This window comes from Adiantum capillus-veneris, chromosome 1, assembly GCF_014529385.1.
Source record: "Adiantum capillus-veneris isolate H3 chromosome 1, ASM1452938v2, whole genome shotgun sequence".
Taxonomy (NCBI): domain Eukaryota; kingdom Viridiplantae; phylum Streptophyta; class Polypodiopsida; order Polypodiales; family Pteridaceae; genus Adiantum; species Adiantum capillus-veneris.
This window is the reverse complement of record NC_140931.1, coordinates 138,574,348-138,595,880: the sequence shown is the minus strand read 5'-3', so window position 1 is coordinate 138,595,880 and position 21,533 is coordinate 138,574,348. Positions and strand designations below refer to the sequence as shown.

At 43.9% G+C, this 21,533-nt stretch overlaps 1 protein-coding gene across 3 annotated transcripts in view; it reads right to left on the bottom strand.

The window, feature by feature from the left end:
- The window catches only part of LOC147465662 (DNA topoisomerase, type IA, core), a 42,531-nt gene extending 32,697 nt beyond the window's left edge, over positions 1–9,834 (bottom strand). For all 3 annotated transcript variants that reach the window (XM_086521243.1, XM_086521249.1, XM_086521234.1), the window contains exons 1-2: positions 9,544–9,834; positions 9,413–9,469 (exon numbers count right to left, since the gene is read on the bottom strand). Coding sequence is in view for 1 of the 3 variants with exons in the window: in XM_086521234.1 (XP_086377360.1) it covers positions 9,413–9,469; positions 9,544–9,564 (78 nt within the window). In the remaining 2 variants the exon portion in view is untranslated. The remainder of the gene's footprint in view (positions 1–9,412; positions 9,470–9,543) is intronic.
- Between the last annotated feature and the right edge of the window lie 11,699 nt (positions 9,835–21,533).

Below are 21,533 nucleotides of genomic sequence, written 5' to 3'. Positions count from 1 at the left end.
TCCCCAGACCACAACATGCGTTGCTTGGAGATTCAAGCTCCCTAGACATCCCCTCTGCGTCGTTCGAAGGTTTTCCAACATACAACAAAACGCTCCCCGAACATCCCGTCTACATCGTTCCGAAGCTTTCAAGCATACAACGAAACGCTCCCCAGATATCCCGTCTGCGTCGTTTCGAGGTTCAGACAATACCAAAACAGCATTTCTCACCACTGCACCGGGGAGTAAATCACCAAGCATTGAAACCGGTAGTAAAACTAGAGTCAAACAATTCAAATCGGTACCATGACAAGTTCAAAACAGATACCATCCATTTCAAACAAATTTCAAACACGATCACCAAACAAGTTCTCAAACAGAACTCAAACTTAAAAAGAAATCTCGACATGAGTCAAGCTCGGAAAGTTGACTGACTTTCCATCCTGAAACCTGCTCCAAAATTAGGGTTAGATTTGTTCCATAAGGTTGTAGCCAACTGCACCATGGTCCATAAGCTCTTGGACAGACAATGCTCCTGTAGCAGTGATGGTAGTCCCTAGACATAGCAATCACACTGGGCCTCCAAGGTTATCGATTTGATAAGAGACACCTGGTGAGAGATGTCCCAAAAAAAATTCAAGTCGTAATTTGCTAGGGTTTTCGTGGAAGCATTTCATGATACCCCACTCTGCCAGAAGCTGCCAGAAACCATATAACTACGGTCAAAATTTTCTTGAAAGCTTGCCAAGTCCTTGGAGTGTGCAACTGGGTAGCTATAGACATCCACCACTGCATGGCACTGCCTCTGAGAAAAACAGCAGCTCGAAAAAAAAGTTTTGATCCTTCTCTGCAAGCGATCTTTATGGCTTATACTCTGTAAGATAGAGCAATGAAGACGGAGCACGCCTAATGCTCGATGAAGTAAGGGTGGGAACGGCTAATAAGTCCGGGGTCGGGACGCGAAGATTCTCTAATTAAAAAATTTATGAAATCCCTTAGCGTCGTCTTGCTTTGTCTACTCTTTGGTAGGACCGATGCGCTTTCAGAAAAGCACACGCCTAAATCTCTGATACCACTGTCACGAGAAACGGGCACCACGTGCCAACGGAAAAGAATAGATTGAACACTTTTAGCACTTCAAATAACAACTGAACTGAAAGAGATAGAGAGTGCACAACACACGAGATGGGGAATGGCGGAGTTCCACCCTGAGAGAGCACTGGCTCCAAACTTGGCGGCCAAGCTGAATTCTAGGTTCCATTTGGAATAGACTATGCTAAACTAAAAGCTTCAAGGTAAAGGTTCACAATCTGAGGAGTATCTGCTAGGTCCTCCTCCTCCATCCATTTCAAATCCAATGAAGGATAGTTCTTGAACTTAACCAAGAACCGCCTTCGTACTTTACCCTCGTTCTCTGTGTCCTTATGTGCCAAAATCTGTTCAGGAACAAGAATCTCCTCGTTTTCTTCCACTTCGGGTTGCTCATCAGGCTCCCCATCTTCAGGCACATCACCTTTGAAAGGTTTCAGGAGACTCACATGGAATGCATTGTGAATCCTCCAAGTGTCAGGCAGTTTCAGTCGGAAGGAGACATCATCGATCTTTTCGGAGATCTGGAAAGGTCCGTAGTATCTCATACTAAGCTTTGGAAAAAGCCTCTCCTTTCCCTTTTTCTTTTTCAGGCGTGCCTTCTCAAAACGTAAGAGCACCCAATCATCCTCCTTCAATTACAAATCGCGACAATGGCAATCCGCTGCCTTTTTCTGTCTTTCCTGAGATTTCTGCCAAGCCTCGCGGACCTTGGCAAAAGCCGTGTCTAACTCACGCATATACTCTTAGGAAGGGTGGAACCTTCACAGCACCTTCAACAATCTCAAATGGCGTCTTCCCTTTCGAAGAGTGTATCGTGTTATTGTAGGCAAATTCCACCAAAGGTAGATACTTTTCCCATTGAGTCTTCTGATCCGAGATATAAGACTTCAATAAATCTAAAACCACTGAATTGGCAATCTCAAATTGCCCATCAGTCTGTGGGAGGAAAGATGACGAGAACTGCAACCGTGTGCCAATGTTCTCCCAAACTGCCTTCCAAAACAAACTCGTAAATCTGGGGTCCCTCTCGGAGACAATCGTCTCAGGCATGCCATGTAATCTGAAAATCTGGGCCACAAACAGTCTCGCTAAGTGATCTGGCTTGACTGTTTTCTTCGCTGGAATGAAATGAGACTGTTTGCTAAATCTGTCAATAACACTCCGAATACCATCCTGACCACTCTGTGTTCTCGGGAGATCAAGAATGAAATCCATTGCAATACTTTCCCAGGGGCGGGTGGGTATGGGCAAAGGCTGTAACAATCCTTGTGCTGTATGCATGTCAAACTTGACCTTCTGGCATACCAAGCAACTGCGCACAAACTCGTCCACATCCTTCCTAAGTCTCGGCCAAAAGAAATATCTCTCTACCCCTTTCATGGTGGTAGCAATGCCGCGGTCACCTGTAAAAGGCGGACAGTGGCATTCGGTCATAACCTTTTCCCTCAATAGCTGTGTAACGCACAACATGGTTTTTCTCATCAAGTAGCCATCCCGAATGAATATCCCGCTATTGTCTCCCCATCCCGTATCCGCGTGAAAACGTCTGCAAAATCCAGATTTGTGGCATACTGGTCGACCATATCCTCGAAGCTCCTATGATGTATCGCGGAAATAGCCAGAACCAACGGCTTCCGAGACAAAGCATCTGCCACCAAATTCTTCTGTCCCTGAACATGGACAATCTGGAAGTGAAACTGTGACAAGATGTTCGCCCACTGCATCTGCTTTTCCGATAGCTGCTTCTGAGACAAGAAATAGCGCAAACTCTGATGGTCTGTAAAGACAATAAAATCCGCTCCGAGTAGGTAGTGCCGCCACTGAGTAAGAGCATGGATAACCGCCAAAAGCTCTTTCTCATAAATCTGTGCTGCCAATTCCGGCCTTGAGAACAATCGGCTCTCGTAAGCAATGACATGGCCTTCTTGCATTAAGACCGCACCTAGACTACGACCACAAGCATCACAATATACTTCAAATGACTTCTGCAAGTCCGGCAAAGTCAAAACTGGTCCCGTAGTCAATTTCTCTTTCAATGTCTGAAGGCAATCACCTCTGTGGGTCCCCACAAGAAAGGGACTCCTTTCTGTGTCAAGATATGCAAAGGGGAAGCAACCTCTGCAAACTTTGGAATGAACCGCCTGTAGTCCAAACACAATCCCAAGAAGCTTCTAACTTCATGGACATTCTTCAAATTGGGCCAATCACGGATAATCTCTATCTTGGCTGGATCCATTTGCACTCCTGCACTGCTGACACAATGTGTCCCAAAAACTGTATCTCTGGTAGGAAAAATTCACTTTTCTTTGCATTAATCACCAACTTGTGATCTCGTAATGCCTGAAAGATCTAAAGCTGGTGATCTCTATGTTCTGCCTCATTCTTGGAGAAAACAAAGATATCGTCAAAGAAAGTGCCAACAAATAGCCTGTACTCTCGAAAAATCCTATCCATCATCCGGTTAAATGTCGTAGGAGCATTGGTTAAGCCAAAGGCATCACCAAAAACCCAAAAGTCGTCCGAAAGGCTGTCTTGTAGACGTCTCCTGGCGCAATTCAGATCTAATGATATCCACTCTTCAAATCAATCCTGCTAAAGCACGAGGATCCTTGTAATCTGTCGAGTATATCGTCGATCCTAGAAATCGGAAATCTGTTCTTGATGGTGATTTTGTTGAGAGCTCTATAATCGATGCACATTCTCCAAGATCCGTCTTTCTTCAAAACCAACAACACTGGAGAGCAATACGGTGAAGTACTAGGCTGGACAAGACCCTTTTCCAAGAGGTCTTTCACTTGGTTCATAATCTCTTCGTTCTGTGCTCGGCTCACACGGTAAGGTGGCCGGTTCAGTGGTGTGCTTCCAGGAATCGGATCAATGGTATGATCTTCAGGACGAGCGGGTGGTAACTCGCTTGGCAGGCCCTCTGAGAAGCAATCGGCATGAGAGTGGAGAAAATCTTGGCGTTCTTTATCAAGTTCAGACATATTTGTCCTATCCTCATCACTCAACTCTTTCAAAAAGATCGAGTAAACAAACAGACTGGATTTCATTAATTTTGAAATGACCAAAGCCAATACAATAGGGACAGACTCGCCCTTAAGTTTAATATAAAGTACAATGGTTCTGCCCTTCTTTGTAGTCAATGTCGCTTTCCTCGCCCGATAGTCGACCACGACGTTGTTCTTGTGGTACCAGGGAATTCCAGCGAGAGCGGTCTACTATTGATGCACAATCTCTACAATGGTCTGAATGCAATGGTCTTGCAGACAATGTCGACGACAATGATGACGATGAGACGGGCTGAAAACTGAAAACACTAAGGGTTGAAATCTGCAAATCTTGGAGTACGCTACCAACTAGCTCTACTAGTTCGCTTATATTTTACCTTAGTCTTTTGTATTGGACATTTGGACCATATGATGATGTAATAATTATGTGGACTCATAGGTCTTTTAGGCCTTTTGCATATGTACAACCTTTCAATTCTCTCTCTCTCTCTCTCTCTCTCTCTCTCTCTCACAGCCGTTTTTTGACCTAGTAGACAACAGTTCACTCTTTTGACCATAACTTGCTCATCCGAACTCCGATTTAGGTGATCTATAGCCTCAATCGAAGAGCACGAAGCCCTCTACGCATTGATGTAAAGACAGAATTTTTCTGTGTAATGGAAGGCTTCGCTGTAACAGTATCTCAGAACTGAAAAAACTGTCAAAACTTTGCGTTTTTGTTGCCGACTTGAAGGCAATGTCAGACAAAACTCGCAAGGGTGGAAAAGCCACACTCGCCATGGAGAATGATGCAAAATCTCCAAGGAATTTGGATGCTAATCCAACCACATCGTCTACAACAATGGAAGCAATGATCATGGCTTACTTGATCTCGTTACAAGAAACCGTCAACAAGCAAGGTGAAGAGTTGCGCGCACTTGCAATGGAGAATGGTACTTTAAGAGTTCTCGTTGTGGAGAATGAGCACCTCAAGAAGGTTCTTGAAATGCAAACAACACGCTTGATGCATCTTGAGAATGAAGTTCAAGAATGTAAACGCTCTCTTGTGGACATGAATGTAGTGAAAGAGCGCTTGAGCAAAGTTGAGAGTGATCATGTATTGAAAGAGGAAACGATAGATACAATACGACATGATGTATGTGAGATGAGAAATGCATCCAAATCATGGGCTGATATATGTAAGGATAATGTGGTTTCTACATCTCCTATCACGCAAGCCGTTGTCCAAGCAAAGAATGTAGAGAATGTGGACACTCAAGAATTGCAAGAACGCTCAAAGAACATCGTCATTCGTGGAATCAAGGAGGAAAGCATGGAAACACCCCAATCTCTTGCGGTTGCTATTGAAGAGTTTTTTGCTACACACTTTGGCATGTCAGGAATCATGGCTTATGGTGCACATCGAGTTGGAAAACAAGGAGTCCCTCGCTCGGGAGAAAGACCTATTGTATGTACCATGGCTGATGAGGTAAAGAGAAAGATCATCCTTGACAATGGTTGGATCTACCTCAAAGGAACGGGTTGTAATGTATATGAGGATCGCACTCTTATGCAACAAAATGTACGTCGCAAAGCATACGAGGAAAGAAGCAAGAAGGTTAAGGTATCGTCTCAAGAAGAAAAGGCACTTGAGGAGGATGCAAGTCCACCCAACAAATAGGGACACATGATCTATGAGACCAACTCACGCTTGCGAATAAGCTTTTGGAATTGTAACGGGTATCCATGGAATGCGGGAATTGGCATTGATGAGCTTACCAATGACTCCGATGTGATACTTCTTGTCGAAACATGGGAGCATGATGCGCAACGAATTCTTGGATTTGACAAATACGATGTACATTCTTTGATGTGGGCCAAAAATGCAAAGCAACGAAGAGGCCAAGGAGGCGTAGCATGTATGACCAAAAAGGGTTTGAAAGATGTTTCCATTGTCAAAGAAGATAAGTATAAACGCTACTTATGGCTGAAAATCAGCCCACCAAATGGTCAAGTCATGTTTGTGGCCGGCTGCTACATTCCTCACTATGACTCCAACTTTTATGCTCGCTTGAATATGGATAGAGATCAGCCCTTTGTTGAACTAGAGGAAGACATTGCTCATTACAAGGATCAAGGTGAAGTCATTGTTTTTGGAGACATGAATGCTCGCACAAATATGTTACAACACGACACACAACAAGTCGACATGCCGCATGTATCAAGAAGAGTGGATGACTCATACATGTATAATCGAAGTTCTAATGATGCAAACGAAGTGGATCACTATGGAAAGTCACTTCTACATATGTGCAATAGTACCGGAATGCTCATTGCAAATGGTGTATCTCTATGGCAAGGCACCAATGACTTTACATGTAGAAAGCACAATGGTGCTAGCGTGATTGACTATATGTTGTTCTCAGAAGCCACTCTAGAATGCATACAAAGCTTTACACTTGGTGAATGGAATCCGGAATCGGATCATAGGATGTTATGTATTGACCTCAAGTGTGGTAAACGGCCCGAGCATGTAGCCTCCAATCATGATGTGAATCATTTGTACCTACGTCTAGACTTCAAACGAGCACTTATATATGCTGATATGGTGGACCAAATGTTAAGCATGATAGAGCATCAAGGGAGCCCAACATTAGAATGCAAGTGGAAAGTTTTCAAAGAAGTAATTTTCTCTTGTGCGAAGGAATGCTTTTCGGCGAAACACATGTCTTGCAAAAGGTCTAAGAAGGGTAGCACCAAGAAGAAATGGTTTGACATGGAATGTAGTCAAGCCCGAAAACACTTGCTAAGATTGGATGCAATCAAAGACAAGGAAGTTTACTTGGAATGTTCACACACATACAAAGCACTTGTTCAAAAGAAGAGGAGAAGGTGGGAAGTCGAAAAACAACTTCTTTTAGCACAAGAGAAAGCACATGCATGTGGCAAGTTTTGGCAAAATCTAAAAGGCAAGCGCGTTGAGAGCTTTGGTGACTTGACTCTTGAGGATATGTATATGCATTGTAAGAACCTCTATGAGCAACCCAATGTTGATAAGATGGAGGGTTGTAGCTCCCTTCCATTTATGTCTCCCTTCTTTACCATTGAAGATGTATGCCGCGCGCTTGAGAAACTTGCTACTCGCAAGGCAGGTGACCTTCAAGGTGTCAAGGCTGAAATGATTAAATGGACAAGCAAGAAAACACGATATTGGATATGCGATATGTTTAACCTTGCACTTCAGTATGGCATGTCTCATGATTGGAGTGCAAATTGGATCAAACCTTTGCACAAAGGAGGAGATGTGAACAATGTGAACAACTATCGCACTATAATGGTTGGTTCTTTGATGGCAAAGTTATTTGGATGTATCATGGAGATGAAGATAAGTGAATGGGCTGAAAAGAATGGCAAACGTGCGCTTGGCCAAGCAGGTTTTCGAAAGCATCATAGCACTATTGATCACCTTGTCACTCTTCGAGTTCTTATGGAAGCGTCTCGATTGAAAGGAAAAAAGTTGTATTGTTGCTTTGTGGATTTCAAGAAAGCTTTTGACATGGTACCGCGAGGAAATCTTTGGAGACGTATGCAAAGCCTTCAAGTGCCGAGAGAATTTATGCATGCAGTCTTTCGCATCTACCAAAAAGTGATATGTCGATTACGTATGGGAGATGGAATTTCAGAATTTTTTGCAAGCACTATTGGTGTCAAACAAGGATGCCCACTTTCTCCAACCCTCTTTGGGCTACTCATTGATGAATTGGAATACATGGTTCTTGATTTTATGCAGCAAGAAGGCATAGAAGAGGTTAAGATTGGAAATGCGGTGATCATGCTTTTGCTTTATGTCGATGATGTAGTGCTCTTGGCACATACCTTAGAAGATGCACAAAAGTTTATGAGTGTCTTGGAACGCTTTTGCCTACATAGCGGGCTGATCGTGAATGGATCCAAAACCAAGGTTATGCTTGTAAAGACCCTCAATGATGAAAATCCATGCATTGTATACAACAATGAGAAACTTGAAGTGGTAGATCACTTCAAGTACCTTGGCCTTGAGGTTCCATCCAATCATAAATGGAAGGATTGTGCAATGCGTCGCTTGGAAGCCGGAAAGAGGGCTTATTATGCATTTGAGAACATGTGCAATGCACGAGAGATCAAGTGTTGGGCTCTCAAAAAGTACCTCTTTGACACATTGGTGACACCGGTGCTTCTTTATGGAGTGGAGGTGTGGGGTGGAAGCATCGGGAAGTCTACTTGGAAAGAGTTTGAGAATGTTCAAAAGCATTTTCTCACCAACTTTCTCCAAGTCAAGACACAAACACCCTACATGCTCTTACTTCTTGAGTCCGGATCGCTTCCCATTGAGGTCTTGGGCATGGAAAGGGTTGTGGAGTACATGCGTAAGACACAACGTAGCCCTTTGCATCGACTTCTTAGAATCGTATATGAAGCAAGTCAAAAGGTTCAAAAGACATGCAAGAGCAAAATACTAAGTTCGGGGTGGATGCTTGATATCAAGAAATGGTTTGGAAGATGGGATGCATGTCACTTGGTCAAGGATGCGTCGATCGACTCCCAAGTTAATGAGGCCTTCTTACAACGCCAATGTATCATGGCTTGGGAGAAATTCGGAGGTTCTCGCTTCAGCCATTACACCACACACGTTGCCCCAAACTACAAATCTCTCTTCTTCTCGGAACGAGGTAACCGAACCCATTCCTACATCCTTGAGCCCATCCCGTTGAGTGCGATCCGCACCATTGCCTCCATTCGTCTTAGCTCCCATTCTCTACGCTGCGAGACAGGACGTTGGGGCACTGGCGAGGAGTGTCATCGACTTTGCACCTTATGCCCTCGTCAAGTGCGAGAGAGTGAGTACCACACACTACTTGAGTGCTCAGCTTTTGACCACATTAGGTCCTCTTTTCCCCATATATTCAGCCATGAGCTCTCCCTACATACCTTCCTCTCCCAACCACGATGTGGACTCTCTATTGCGACGCTCATTTCAGCCATTTTTGAGCATCGAGAGTCACTTATGAACTCCACCCACACCACGTGACATGTTCATTTGGTCCCATAGGTCATATTTGACCTCCCAGGACGATAATAGAACTATCTATCTATCTATCTCTCTCTCTCTCTCGCACACACTCATTGTGCTAGATAAACACGCATAGAGGACTATATAACCCAATGTGGTACACTATTCTATGTGTGATCTATGGTATCAGCATGAATTTAGCCTTTTGAAAACCCTAGAGCCTAACAAGTCACACTTAATTACAGTTTCCCAGTCTGCACTGTAGAAAGAGAAAAAGATGGAGTATTTAAGCAGATCATACCTTGCCGGAGGAAAGGATAAATGCAACAGAGGCAGCAATGCTTGGCTTCTCTGCAACCTGAAATCGAAAACCATTAGGTGAGAAAGATACCAGATTTCGTCTAAAGGTATAGGGTGAGAAAATGCAAATACCATGAGCACAGTCGGCGCCATCACCCTTGCACTGTCGTGACGACGACGCTCTCCTAGCTCATGTTGACGTGATTGTAGTGTTCACACTACCGGTCGTGGGAGTTCCGATTCAATCTTTGAAATGTCACGTAAGCCACTTAGGGTAAAGGGGCCACCTAAGGTAAGCGGCAAATTGCCGCCGGCACCCTACACAATTTTGGGACTGGATGGGCACAATCCAAAGAGCGCAGCCTCCCTTAAAAATCACGCTGCAAACAGAGCTCTAACGGCGACGCACAATGGCGACAAAAAAATTACGAGACAAAAGTTGCCATAAATGGGAAGCCACACCAAGGGGGAGTAAGGGCATGGTCACGCGAGGCTTAGTTTTCCGTATGTCTCGACCAGTGCTGACCATGGCAGGTATGGATCCGCAGACGTTGACAGGCAGCAGTGGGTAGAGAGAGAGAGGTTGATGGGCAGCAGGCAGGAGAGAGAACTGCAGCAGTGACCGACAGCTAACCGGCATTGTCTTGAAACTATGCCTTTTTACTATGCCTAAAAAGGCATAGTTACAAAATTGAGCCAGTGAAAACCTGCAAAAGGCTAATTTGTCAGACGGCTTGGTCGAGCTGTGTTCCTCGAAACTAAGCCTCGCGTGACCATAGCCTAATGGGACATTGCAACCAACAAGGTTTGAACCAAGATCAGACAGCATAGATTGCACGCCACATTGAGCTAACCACCTCACCAAATGGCTTCTTGTGTCTCACTATTGGACTTTTAAGGTCATAAAGTTGGGTGTGGGTGTGTGTGTGTGTGTGTGTGTGTGTTGGGGGGGGGGGGGGGGGGCGCCCTTTCTATTGGCCCTTTTACCCTAGGTGGCTTTTCAAAATTAAGGAGGAATGGCTCTTGTGGTAAAAGAGAGTTAGCAAGCCGTTTTTAAAAGCTGGGGGGGGCAACCACCTTGGAAATAAGAGAATGCCACCATCTTTTCAACACGAACCATGGGTGGGTGAAGGACTTAGATCAAAGAACTGATTGCAAGCTCAATGCAAGTAGGTTGTTCAAGATGCTACCGACTTTTATTGATAAAATAGGGTAGATACACCATGATGAGAATGAATACAATACCTTATTATCTTAAAATGAGTACAAGCTTTATATGGATCTGGAACGAGGGCATCTGAGATACAATGTTGCTAACATTATGCCTAGATACAGCATCGTGACACAAGGAATTTCAACCCCTCTATTAGGAATGACTCTTGAACTTTTGAAGATGCTTTTAATGCATCATCATTCTTGTACACATGACTCATGGAATATGGGCATACATTGATACATTCTTCTTCAAGAAGGGTACACATAGTGTAGAAGACAAAGCTCATGCCCAACAACCCTACCCTTGAGCTTTACGATTATGACACAAGACACTAGACAAAGTACTTATCCCAACAATAGGCTCACATACTCAGTTCTAGCCTACAAAAACGAAGGTTATGTCAATAGCGAATTCCTTGTCTTACAAAGGATTGGATGAAAAAAGAGAAAGGCCTTGTACATCATCAAACTCATATACATGGTTGTTGTCTCCTTCTTGATCTTGCCCTTGCCTCTATTATTCTTCTTAAAGTAACATGTAGGTGGTGGGAAATTGATTCTCTTACAACGTGGACCAGGTTTCTTGTTGGAGCTAGAAGATATAACATTAATGGATGAAATCAACCTTGAAGCTTCAACAATAGAACTTGAGGATGCAATTGAAGCTCCCTCACATAATAATCAATATCTAATTCTCCTAAATGATTTTCTCATGTTAAACTGATCGTTTAATATGGGGAAGTGAGAGGGGAGAAAAGACTAGAATATTGGTTAAGCTAGCAGACCGGCCACAGTAGGGATCCAAAGGAGGGAAAATAGGGATCCAAAGAGGGGGCCATCTGGAAAAGAGCAATGTGCAACAATGGGCTTAAAAGACCCTAAGGTTCAGCCCATTAAGACTTCCAAAATGCTAAGATTTTGTGTGTGTCCCAAAAAGTCTTTGCCTATTGGATGGCCATGGAGGTGGACCAATGAGAATTAGGCTAGACTAAATCTAGTTAAATAAATTTAAAAACACTTAATAAAAGAACCAATAAGAATTAAGCTCTCTAGAAGACTATTGGACAGTCTCCCAAGGGGACCAATGAGCATTCACCAGCCCAATGGCTTGCTTGATTCCTATTGGCCAGGAGGCAAAGGGGTCCAATGAGAGTTTAGTTGGATTAAATAATTACCTAAAGCTCTCACAAAAGGGGAAAGGGGGACACATGTCAGAAGGCTATCACTTATGATGCTTAATTTCCATTAGCTAAGGCTGGGGAGGTCCAATAGGGCTGTAGCATGAGTGGGGTCGACCAAGAGAGAGAGGGGGCTGATTTTTGCAAGGCATTATCACACACACACACACTCACACAATCTGATGTGTGAAGCAAAGAAGACTCTCTCTCCTTCTCAAGCTTTAATGGAAAGCTTACCACCTACTCTAGGCTTGTGAGAAGGGAGGCCTACACCAACAACTCTTGGCTTTGTGATGCAAAGCCAACCAAGAGCCAAGCTTCAATGCATGCTCATCTCCTCTACCAAGCTAATTACTAAGCTAAGCTATGCTAATATGAGTGATTAGGTGAGGAGATGTACATATTTATCGTAAGAATTCTCCTCTCCTCTCAATCTACTCTCATACCCCGCTAGCTCTCACCATCTTCGAAGGTGTGTGAGGTCTTGGGTCTGAGACCGTGAGGGAATTGATGTTGTGTTTGATAAGTGTTTTGCTTAGTGCATGAAGCTTCCATCTTCATTGCACTAGCTAGTATTGAAGGAACACAAAGAATTGTATTGTAAAAATATGTCTCTCTTGATGGGAGAAACCATAATACAAAGCCTTTTGGAGGGGGGACCGGCTCCATGCAAATCCGGTCCTCAACTATTGTCAATTGCTTAATTTCTCTCTCTTTTGAAGTATTGTTCATGCTATCTAACTAGGTGTTATGCTTTTTGTTGCTCTCTCCACCCAAGCACTCTTGTTATTCTCATTAGGAAGCTATTCAAATGAAATGCTCACTATGTTCATGCTATTTTCCGCTACACACAAGTTACTAGACCATTAGATGCTACATTGGTATTAGAGCACAAGGTTTCTCTTTTCTTGCTCAAGAAGGAAGGTCCTCAAGCTAGGTATAAATGGTTGGTACTATTAATTGCATGTGAGTAAGTAGAATAGGGATTTTTCAGCCTTGCAGTGCGCCTGCCTTTGTGCAGTTAACGGGGCATCACCGTCAAGAGCTATACTCTTAATAATGGAGTCCTACGTGGCTTGTTAACCACTATTGAGCTATTAGAAGCTTGACAGGAGCCGGTGTTGTTTTCCCGCTGTGCGCTCCTTGCCGCATTGTCGAAGCAAGGGACTTGCCAATACACCGTATGCGAGCCACAAACGGCTCCAAGCACACAACAAGCCTAAACTAGCAAGCTCAAGGAAACAAAGGGTGTGTCACTCACCGCTCTACGCTTGCCTTCGTGGTGGATTCCTCGCCGCGATGAAGAAGAAGCTGCAGTCGTGCCGCGCTCAACCGCTTCGCCGCCGTCGTGCCTTCGTAATGCTCGATCGCACACACACTCTCCCTCTCTCTCTCACACACACACACACACAAGGAGGTGAAGAAGAAGAAGATGGAGATGGAGCAAGAGCACTCTTCAATTGCACAAATGAGAGAATGAGTAAAAATTAGGTTTAGTTGGCTTTTATAGGAGCTCACCCCATTCACACTTGGGCGCCCATGCTTAACCAACTAATCCCTTGAATGTCCAAGTTAAAGTGCGCCTCTCATCGGCGATCACTCTACCTTTCCCTATTGGTCCGACAAGCCCGGTACCTGACTCTATCGAATACATAATACACGTCCGTCGTAGGTGATGGGTGTCCGTGAGCCGTGAGGGTTAACATGCCCCCCTTCCTGATGTAGATTCCGTCCTCGGAAGCTATTGAGTTGAAGCTGGTTCGTCGAGGTGGAAGAGCATTTGAGATGAATGTCCTTAGCCTTCTTCAGTCACTGCAAAATCAAACAACATTGGCACAGTAATTGCATTCTCTTAAAAAGCATATGCAGTTTTAGGTAGACAAATTGATTGGTAAAAGAATTTCAAACAATTTGGTAGCAATGAACAATAAATTGCAATGTAATCAAATGCATAAACAGATGTAAAGGCAAAAAATTAAACAAGTCTGGGGTCGCTAATTTGACGGTCAAAAAGCGCTAGAGATCGAATATTAATACCATGGGTAAGCTTCTTAATTATCTGTGGTCAATTAAGTTGTTTAATCGCGAGAGCCAAGTATTCATGTTCGAGGGCTGACTAGAGGCTATACCTAGAAGACTTTGTAGTTAAGCTACCATAAAAGGAATTTCTCATGAAATCATCGCCTGACTGATTACTTTTTCTTTGACTCCCCAAAGTCTTTTCACATTGATTCAATTATGATGTGTGTGCTTATTTTGTATGCCTTGGGTTTTTTGCTTCTCAAGGAAAAGCGCCCACACTGGGAACCTCTAGGGCTCTAGTACCATAGGCAATACATGTGAGTGAAGTACCAAATCAAGCTGAGATTTCTCTTCCAGCTTAAAATTTTACATTGTGGCACTTTGATTTTTTGTTTGTTCATTTTCAGCATTTTAATTTTGTAACTTTGGGGGGTCATATAACATTGTTACCCTCCCCAGGCTCATCACATTAGTAAACTCCCTTTATAATACTTAAGCTAAAGGTCAATAGGGTTAAGCCCACTAGAAAGCCCTAGTACATTTCATACAATGCTGCCTAAATCGGATTAAGAACCTAAGTAACCATTGTTTATTAGGAAGGCATTCCCCATGGTATTAAGAGAAGATTTCTAATACCTAGCTTGGTCAAACTAGCTTAGTCGGACTGCTTGATTTTTACACCTAAACAAGTGATTATGACAAAAGATTGCATTGAATTAAATGTTGGATACTAAGCCAATGCGCTGAATAGTATGCTACCAATCACAATCAAAGCAGACAAACATGGATGCACAAAAGATAAGGGCAATGCTAATGGATAAGAAACACCTGTTTGTGTTGATGGTCGCGCTTGATTTGAAGGTTCCATGAAGGTCCAAATCCTATCAATAGCAACACGCTCCTGTACACACTATGAAACACAAACAATACCTCTAGGAGGAACATCAGTGGGAAAAGAGAACTTTGCTAATCTCTCAACTCTAAACAGAAACACTCCTATCGTACTAATCTTACTTACCCTCCATCACTCAAGTGATGAGGATCAAAGGTGTTTTATGGCATAGGTTTCTGTTTCACTGTACCAGATGTGACATGTGTAGGTCTGAGTCAATGTTTTGACTTTTATTGTGCATGCTCGTTTGCTAATTGCTCTTGCTCTTTTTTTTTTTTTTTTTTGTGAGTATAAAGCTTTATATGTACATTCCCTAAGATTGGAATTGAGAGGTCAGGGAAAAAGGTTGAGAGGGAAGCAAGTGAATGATGACTGTCAGCAAACACTCCCCCCTTCCTTGGGTAGATCATACCATTTGAAATGAGCTTGTCACCCTTTGAAACCAATTGTTCCAGTTGGTAATAGGTGAGGATTTTTGCCAGTAGTTTTCTATTACCCTAGGTGCCTCGTCAAGTTGCAAGGGTGGTAAGGTACTCTCCCAGGATCGAACTTGAAGTGGTTCATCAGGTGATTCTTGAACACTGGGAGGTGTGGATTCTTTTGTAGCTTCATGGAGGTCCACTACTATAGATGGAGGCTGTGTAGAAGCTTTTACCTCTATGGATGTATTACATGAGGAGCTAGAATCTTCATGGGACTCCCCCCTTCCTAAGCTAGGTGGAACAAATCGTTCTTTCTTTGGTACCCAAACTAGCTCGAGAGCGGGTGTGTAGCATTCTGTGATTTTTTTCTTTCCACGATCATTGATTCGTTTTGGAGCTACGGGATTGGGCTCACTTGGGTCAGGTGATAGGTAAGAGCACAATCTACGTTTTGGCACCCAGATTTGATCATTTCCTTGATAGTAGCCTTGGGCTTCCAATAGTCGTTTAGGGATCCATCGCAACATTTTCTTACTTTTCTTGGAGCGAGTGGTACGTTTCTTACAAGGCTTCTGCTTTTTAGCACTAGTTATGGTCACTAAAGAAGCTTTAGGGACCCACTTGTATGTTTTCTTCGTTACATTAGGATGAGTCTTGTCAGAAGAGATATGCATTGCTTGTAGCATATTTAAGGGTATATGCATTTCATCCCCCTCAGGTGTTACCCAGGTCGTCCCCCTATTTCCCCAAGTGTCTATGGTTGATGCTAGGTGGACCCAATCCACATTGTCTGATTCCGTCATACCCGGTAACACATCCATGTAAGGAGAATCTTGGCCAATGTCTGTATCCTTCTTACAAGTGTAACAATATTGTAGTGGGGCCGAGTGAACCGTGGTGTCAGAGCGATGATCAATAATGGTTTTACTCCCTAAGGGGTGTACCTTACCAGTCACCAAATCCACTCTAAGGACAGAGTCTTGGAATTGCAAATAGACATGATTTTGAGACCAATCGTGAACCATTTGTGCTTCCCTCATGAATGGTCGTCCTAAAATCATTTCATATGACATAAGGTGTTTAGAGAAATCCATTACAATGAACGTATGTCGTACCTTGTGTCCTAGAACTTTGATCTTAAGATCCTTGAGCATCCCCATAGGTTTGGCTATGGTATCATTTGCCATCTTTACCACAATGTTAGTAACACTGAGGCGGGGTTTTCCCATGGATTCCCAACAATCTTTTGTAACGATGCTAACTCCCGCACCACCATCAAGAATTCCCTTTATAGTTAATCCCTTGGTAGTGATGGGTAGGGTCGCATTAGACTCGTCGCCTTCAAAATACTGCCCTAATTCGTTAATGGGTACCTCAATCACAGACTCGTGTCCATCTAAGTCAAGTGATTGCACATGATTTTCCTCATCAATCATAATCGAGTCAGGCCTATTTGGTTGCGCAAACTGCGGTAATCCCGTTTGTAGCTCTCCGTTAAGGAATGCTCGAAGTGCAAGGAATAACTCAGGATCTCCATACAGCTTTGCTATGATCGTGGTTCGGACCTCAGAAGACATGAAGTCCACTAGTTTGGCAACATTCATTGGCGTTTTGCAGGGTGTAGGTCCTTGACTAGGAACTGGTGAGGATGGAATCTCATATTCCTCAATGGGATCAGGTATTCCTTCGTTAAACATCCTTTCCAACAAGAAGGGTGTATGCTCACTTTCTGATGTCCCGTCCTCACTCCCTTCTTGGATGATACTAGATATGGCTAACGGTCTATGGTTCATGTGGGGTGGATGAACTTGCGTGGGAAACACTGTGTCATGAATTTTGATATGCATGGGTTCTGGTTCTAGTCTCCTTTGAGTCTCCTCCACTAAACCTCTTAGATGTTTCACCTGCTTAATCTCGTCCCAATCTTCTTTTTACGATTCTTCCCTTTTTGCCCCTGCGGTTTATCTTGGGGGTCTTGGATTGGATTTGGAAACACTTGTGGTGTTTTCAGAGGCTCTTTATGGTTTTCTCTTATTCGGTTTTCATTTGGTTCCATGTTACGGTTTTCTTTGTCGGTCTTTCCCTTTGTGGTATTGGTTCTAGTCTCCATTGTCTCGACTGAATCTGAATCATCCTCGAGGTCATTCATATACACGGGGTCATCTCCTGTTCCTATGTTTGTTTTGGAACTTGGCTTTGAATTTTCCGTATTCTGCGACTTCTTCCTTCGTGTCTTCTTTTTCTTTGCTTGGATAATTGACGCGGTATCTCTCTCTTCAAGGATATGTCCTGGCCTTTGAAGCATGGACCGTGTAATCGCATAAGCGGGTGCGACGGGTGGTATTGGTGATGTCACACTAGCAATTTCGACCAAATTTAGGGGTGTGATTTTAGGCGCATTTGGGTTATAGGGGCATTGGGCAATCAAGTGATCTATGCCACAACGATTACATGTGAGTATTGGCATTGCAGACGTGCTCCCTTGATTCATTTGCATCTGTGCAGCATTCTTTTGCAGCCTAATAGGGCACTCCGCTACTCGATGTGGTCCACCACACTCGTAGCATTGAAGAGGTGGCCTCCTAGCCTGGGTGTTGATATTTTGACCTCTGGATGCGAGAGCAGCAGCTTGATAAACCGGCTTGACTTATCCCCAACAATCTTCCATGTAGTATATAGGACATCCTTCCAATGTATCAAGTCCGTAGGCAATACTAGTGTCTATTTCCTCCTCACAGCCATCTGCATAAGCATTTGATGGCTCCCAACCCACTTGGTTCATAGGGGCGACTCTTGGATGCGGGGGCTACGGTCCTAGCACAGGAGGTGGTAACGGTGTAGCCTGTACAACATTTTGAGATCTAGGGACCATGTGTTGCGGTAGTTGCTCAACAGGTGGAGTAGGCATCAATACAGGAGCTCGAGGCGCATCTGTCCAGGCTACAGGTGGTCTATTTGCCATCATACGTTTGATCATTAAACAATCCTTAGCTTGGTGACCATACCTACCACATGCGTTGCAAGTTCCATTAAATTTTACTCTAAACGTAGGGCACTCACTAGTGCTATGTGGACCTAAGCAAATGGAACACCATTGTTGCTCCCTTCTTGGATACATGTGACTATTTTGAGGGGGTCGATTATCCTTAAGAGACTCTTGGATTGCCTTGGTGAGGTCTGTCAAGAATGTCTCAAATACCTTTGGCTCATTGGCAATGGGCTTTGCAGTCATGGGTTCATACTCAATGGCTTGTGAGCTAGTGGATCTCGTGTCAGTAGACACCCTCATGCCTGCTATCATCAAGTTGTCCTCTAATTGGATTGCATTGGCAGTGACATCTTCCCAGGTTGTGATACCTCTAATCACTAGTCCATTATAGATTCCTTCATTCCTCAACCCTCGAATGAATCGATCAAGCAGTTGGTTATTGTTGAAGCGCTCATTTACAGGGCAGCGAGAGTTTAAGTGCTTTAGACGACTAATGAAGTCCCTTACTGACTCTCCTTCCTTACGTTCGGCCTTCTGTAGCTGAGATGCTACACCCCAAAGCACACCTTCTCGTATGTACTCCTTTAGAAACAACCTTCGAAGGGTAGGGTAGATTGTTTTCTCGTCCACCCTTAGGGTCCTATACCAATCTCCAGCCTTCCCACTTAATGTCAAGCTTAAGGCATTGCACTTATGTAGTTCGTTGCGTTCCCCTAAGGAATCACATACTTGTTCAAACACTTCAATGTGTTTTCTAGCATCTTCGTCCCCATTGAATTTTTACGTGAGTTTGGCAATTTGTACTGCCTTACTTCTAGGCTCTCTATCAGATGCATGATGCATATTTTCCGCGATAGATCGACCTATGGTTTGAGCAAACGCTGCCAAGTCACCTATGTGAGGAGGTAGGGCCGGTGGAGGTACTCTTGGAATCATATGTGGGAGAGGAACGGGTACCGGTCTTGGTATATGTGTAGATGATGCAGGATATGGAACATAACCGGGCATAGGTCCACTCGGATAAGAGCTAGGGAGCGGCACTCGAGGAGCATAAGCAAGTGGTACTATTGGAGGTGTGGGGGCCATGTGTGCATAAGGGGCTAAAGGCACATATGGTCGAGGCCCCATATTAGGTACTACAACACTAGGTAGTGGCACTGCGCTAACCGTAGATGTCATCGGTACATTCTTTGTTAGGCTTATCCCTGGAGTGAGCACTGTGTTTTCCTTGATAGAGGGTTGAGCCAAGTTAGGGAAGCTAAAGTTGTCGCTCGAAGGCTCAGATTGCATAGAGACCCCAGGTGAAATGACGTAAGATGGGTCCATGGGGCTCATTAGAGGAGTCTCCGTTTGTGATAGAGTAGGCTGTTGAGCCTTACTCGTATCCAAAAATCTCATGGGGCCAGTTGAGAGTATATTTACCCCTCGGTTTTGCCTTTCGGATTGAATAATGCCATGGATAACATTACAGATCATTTTCTGTTGATCTTCGATGCTCGTGGCACTAGAGGTGGATTGTACAATCTCTATCCGTCCTACATGGTAGGCGTGGCCAGAGTGTAGATCCGTCAACACCTCAGTGTGGAGGTCGTATGTCCAATGATCATTAATGAACAATCCTTCTAGAGTCGACGTGTTAACGGTTTCTTTTGAGGTAGAAGCAATGTTGCTCCCCGTGGTTTTACTTGTCACCAACGGTACTCTAGAGGGAACTTCTGAAGGAGGCAGCTCAACAGGGCCTTCTTGGTAAGAAGTTGGCAGGATATCCACATGGACACTCTTTGGGGGTGTGGGGTCCACGTGCGATGTGAAAGGAGATTCCACTTCCCCACCCCCTTCGCGTGCTTCATCTGCATCAGGTTCCGATCGAGTAGCTCTACCTAATGTTTCCATGAAACGGCTAAACATACTAGTACTAGGCTGTGGAGCTTCGGGAGGTGCATGGCCTTCTCTCTCAGTGTTTTGGGTAGGGTATGCTTTCATGATTTCTGAGTCGGAGGAGGAATCACTAGCGGCTATTTTAGGGTCTTGGGTGGTGCTACCTTGTGTCCCCGCTGAGGGTCTAGATCCTATCGTGGATGGGTAATGGGTGTCCGTATGAACAGAGGCACTCTCAATATGCTCGTGTTCTAGCACCCGCCCAGAGCGTAAGTGCATGTGCTTCTGATACCCTAAGGTGTCAAAAAGCTGCTCTAGGAGGCCTTGTGACTAGTTTTTAGAGTGTTTTTTGTTTGTTTTTTTTGCTAGATTTTTTAGAGCGTGTCGTGGAATGGGCCGTGTGATAGCTCGAAACGAGCGTATCGGTCAGAGGGTCGTGCCGTGCTTTACAGCCCTCCGTTTGGTCACTCTATGCCCTCGGAATCTCTAAAACTGTCAATTTCCAATAGGGAACTAGGCCCAAACTAGAAAGTCTAAGGGTGCAAGTGGGAAGAGAAAGGAGGAGAGTGGAGGACTTATCCCACATGCTCTCATTCTCTCTTGAGGGAGTAGGGTATATATATAAGAGTGAAACTAGTATATATCATAAGACTGAGGACTGAGGCCTGGGCCTGGGCTTGGGCTTGGGCTTGGGCTTGGGAAAATGATCCCGATCTATCTTTTATACAAACCAACCCGTTCGTTTTAAGAGTCACGTTTTTTTTTTTTTTCGAAATATTTCGCCGCCCGCTCACTCGCGTTTTTAATTTCCGAATTTTTTTCCTTTTTTTTTCCAAAAAATTTTTTTTTTCTCAAAAAACTTTTTTTTTCCAAAATTTTTTTTAATATTTTTTTTTGTTGATGCAGAAAATACAGAAATTGAAAAAAATGCAGAAATTACAGAAAATTAAAAAAACGCAGAAATTGCAGAAAATGCAGAAAAAACGCAGAAATGCAGAAAATTGCAGAAATTGAAAACGCCGAACTTGAAAATGCAGAAATTGCAGAAATTGAAAAAACGCAGACAATAGCAGAAATTGAAACTTGACAGCAATTGCAGAAAACGCAAAAAACAGAAACCTCCACACACTCCTTCCCTGCCTTTCCTATGATAGAAATTGCACCACAAGGAAGCGTAAAGTGCTAACCGAGCTTAGTGTAGGGCATATCCCCGGCAGCGGCGCCAAAAATGTGCGCTCCTTGCCGCACTGTCGAAGCAAGGGACTTGCCAATACACCGTATGCGAGCCACAAACGGCTCCAGGAGGTGAAGAAGAAGAAGATGGAGATGGAGCAAGAGCACTCTTCAATTGCACAAATGAGAGAATGAGTAAAAATTAGGTTTAGTTGGCTTTTATAGGAGCTCACCCCATTCACACTTGGGCGCCCATGCTTAACCAACTAATCCCTTGAATGTCCAAGTTAAAGTGCGCCTCTCATCGGCGATCACTCTACCTTTCCCTATTGGTCCGACAAGCCCGGTACCTG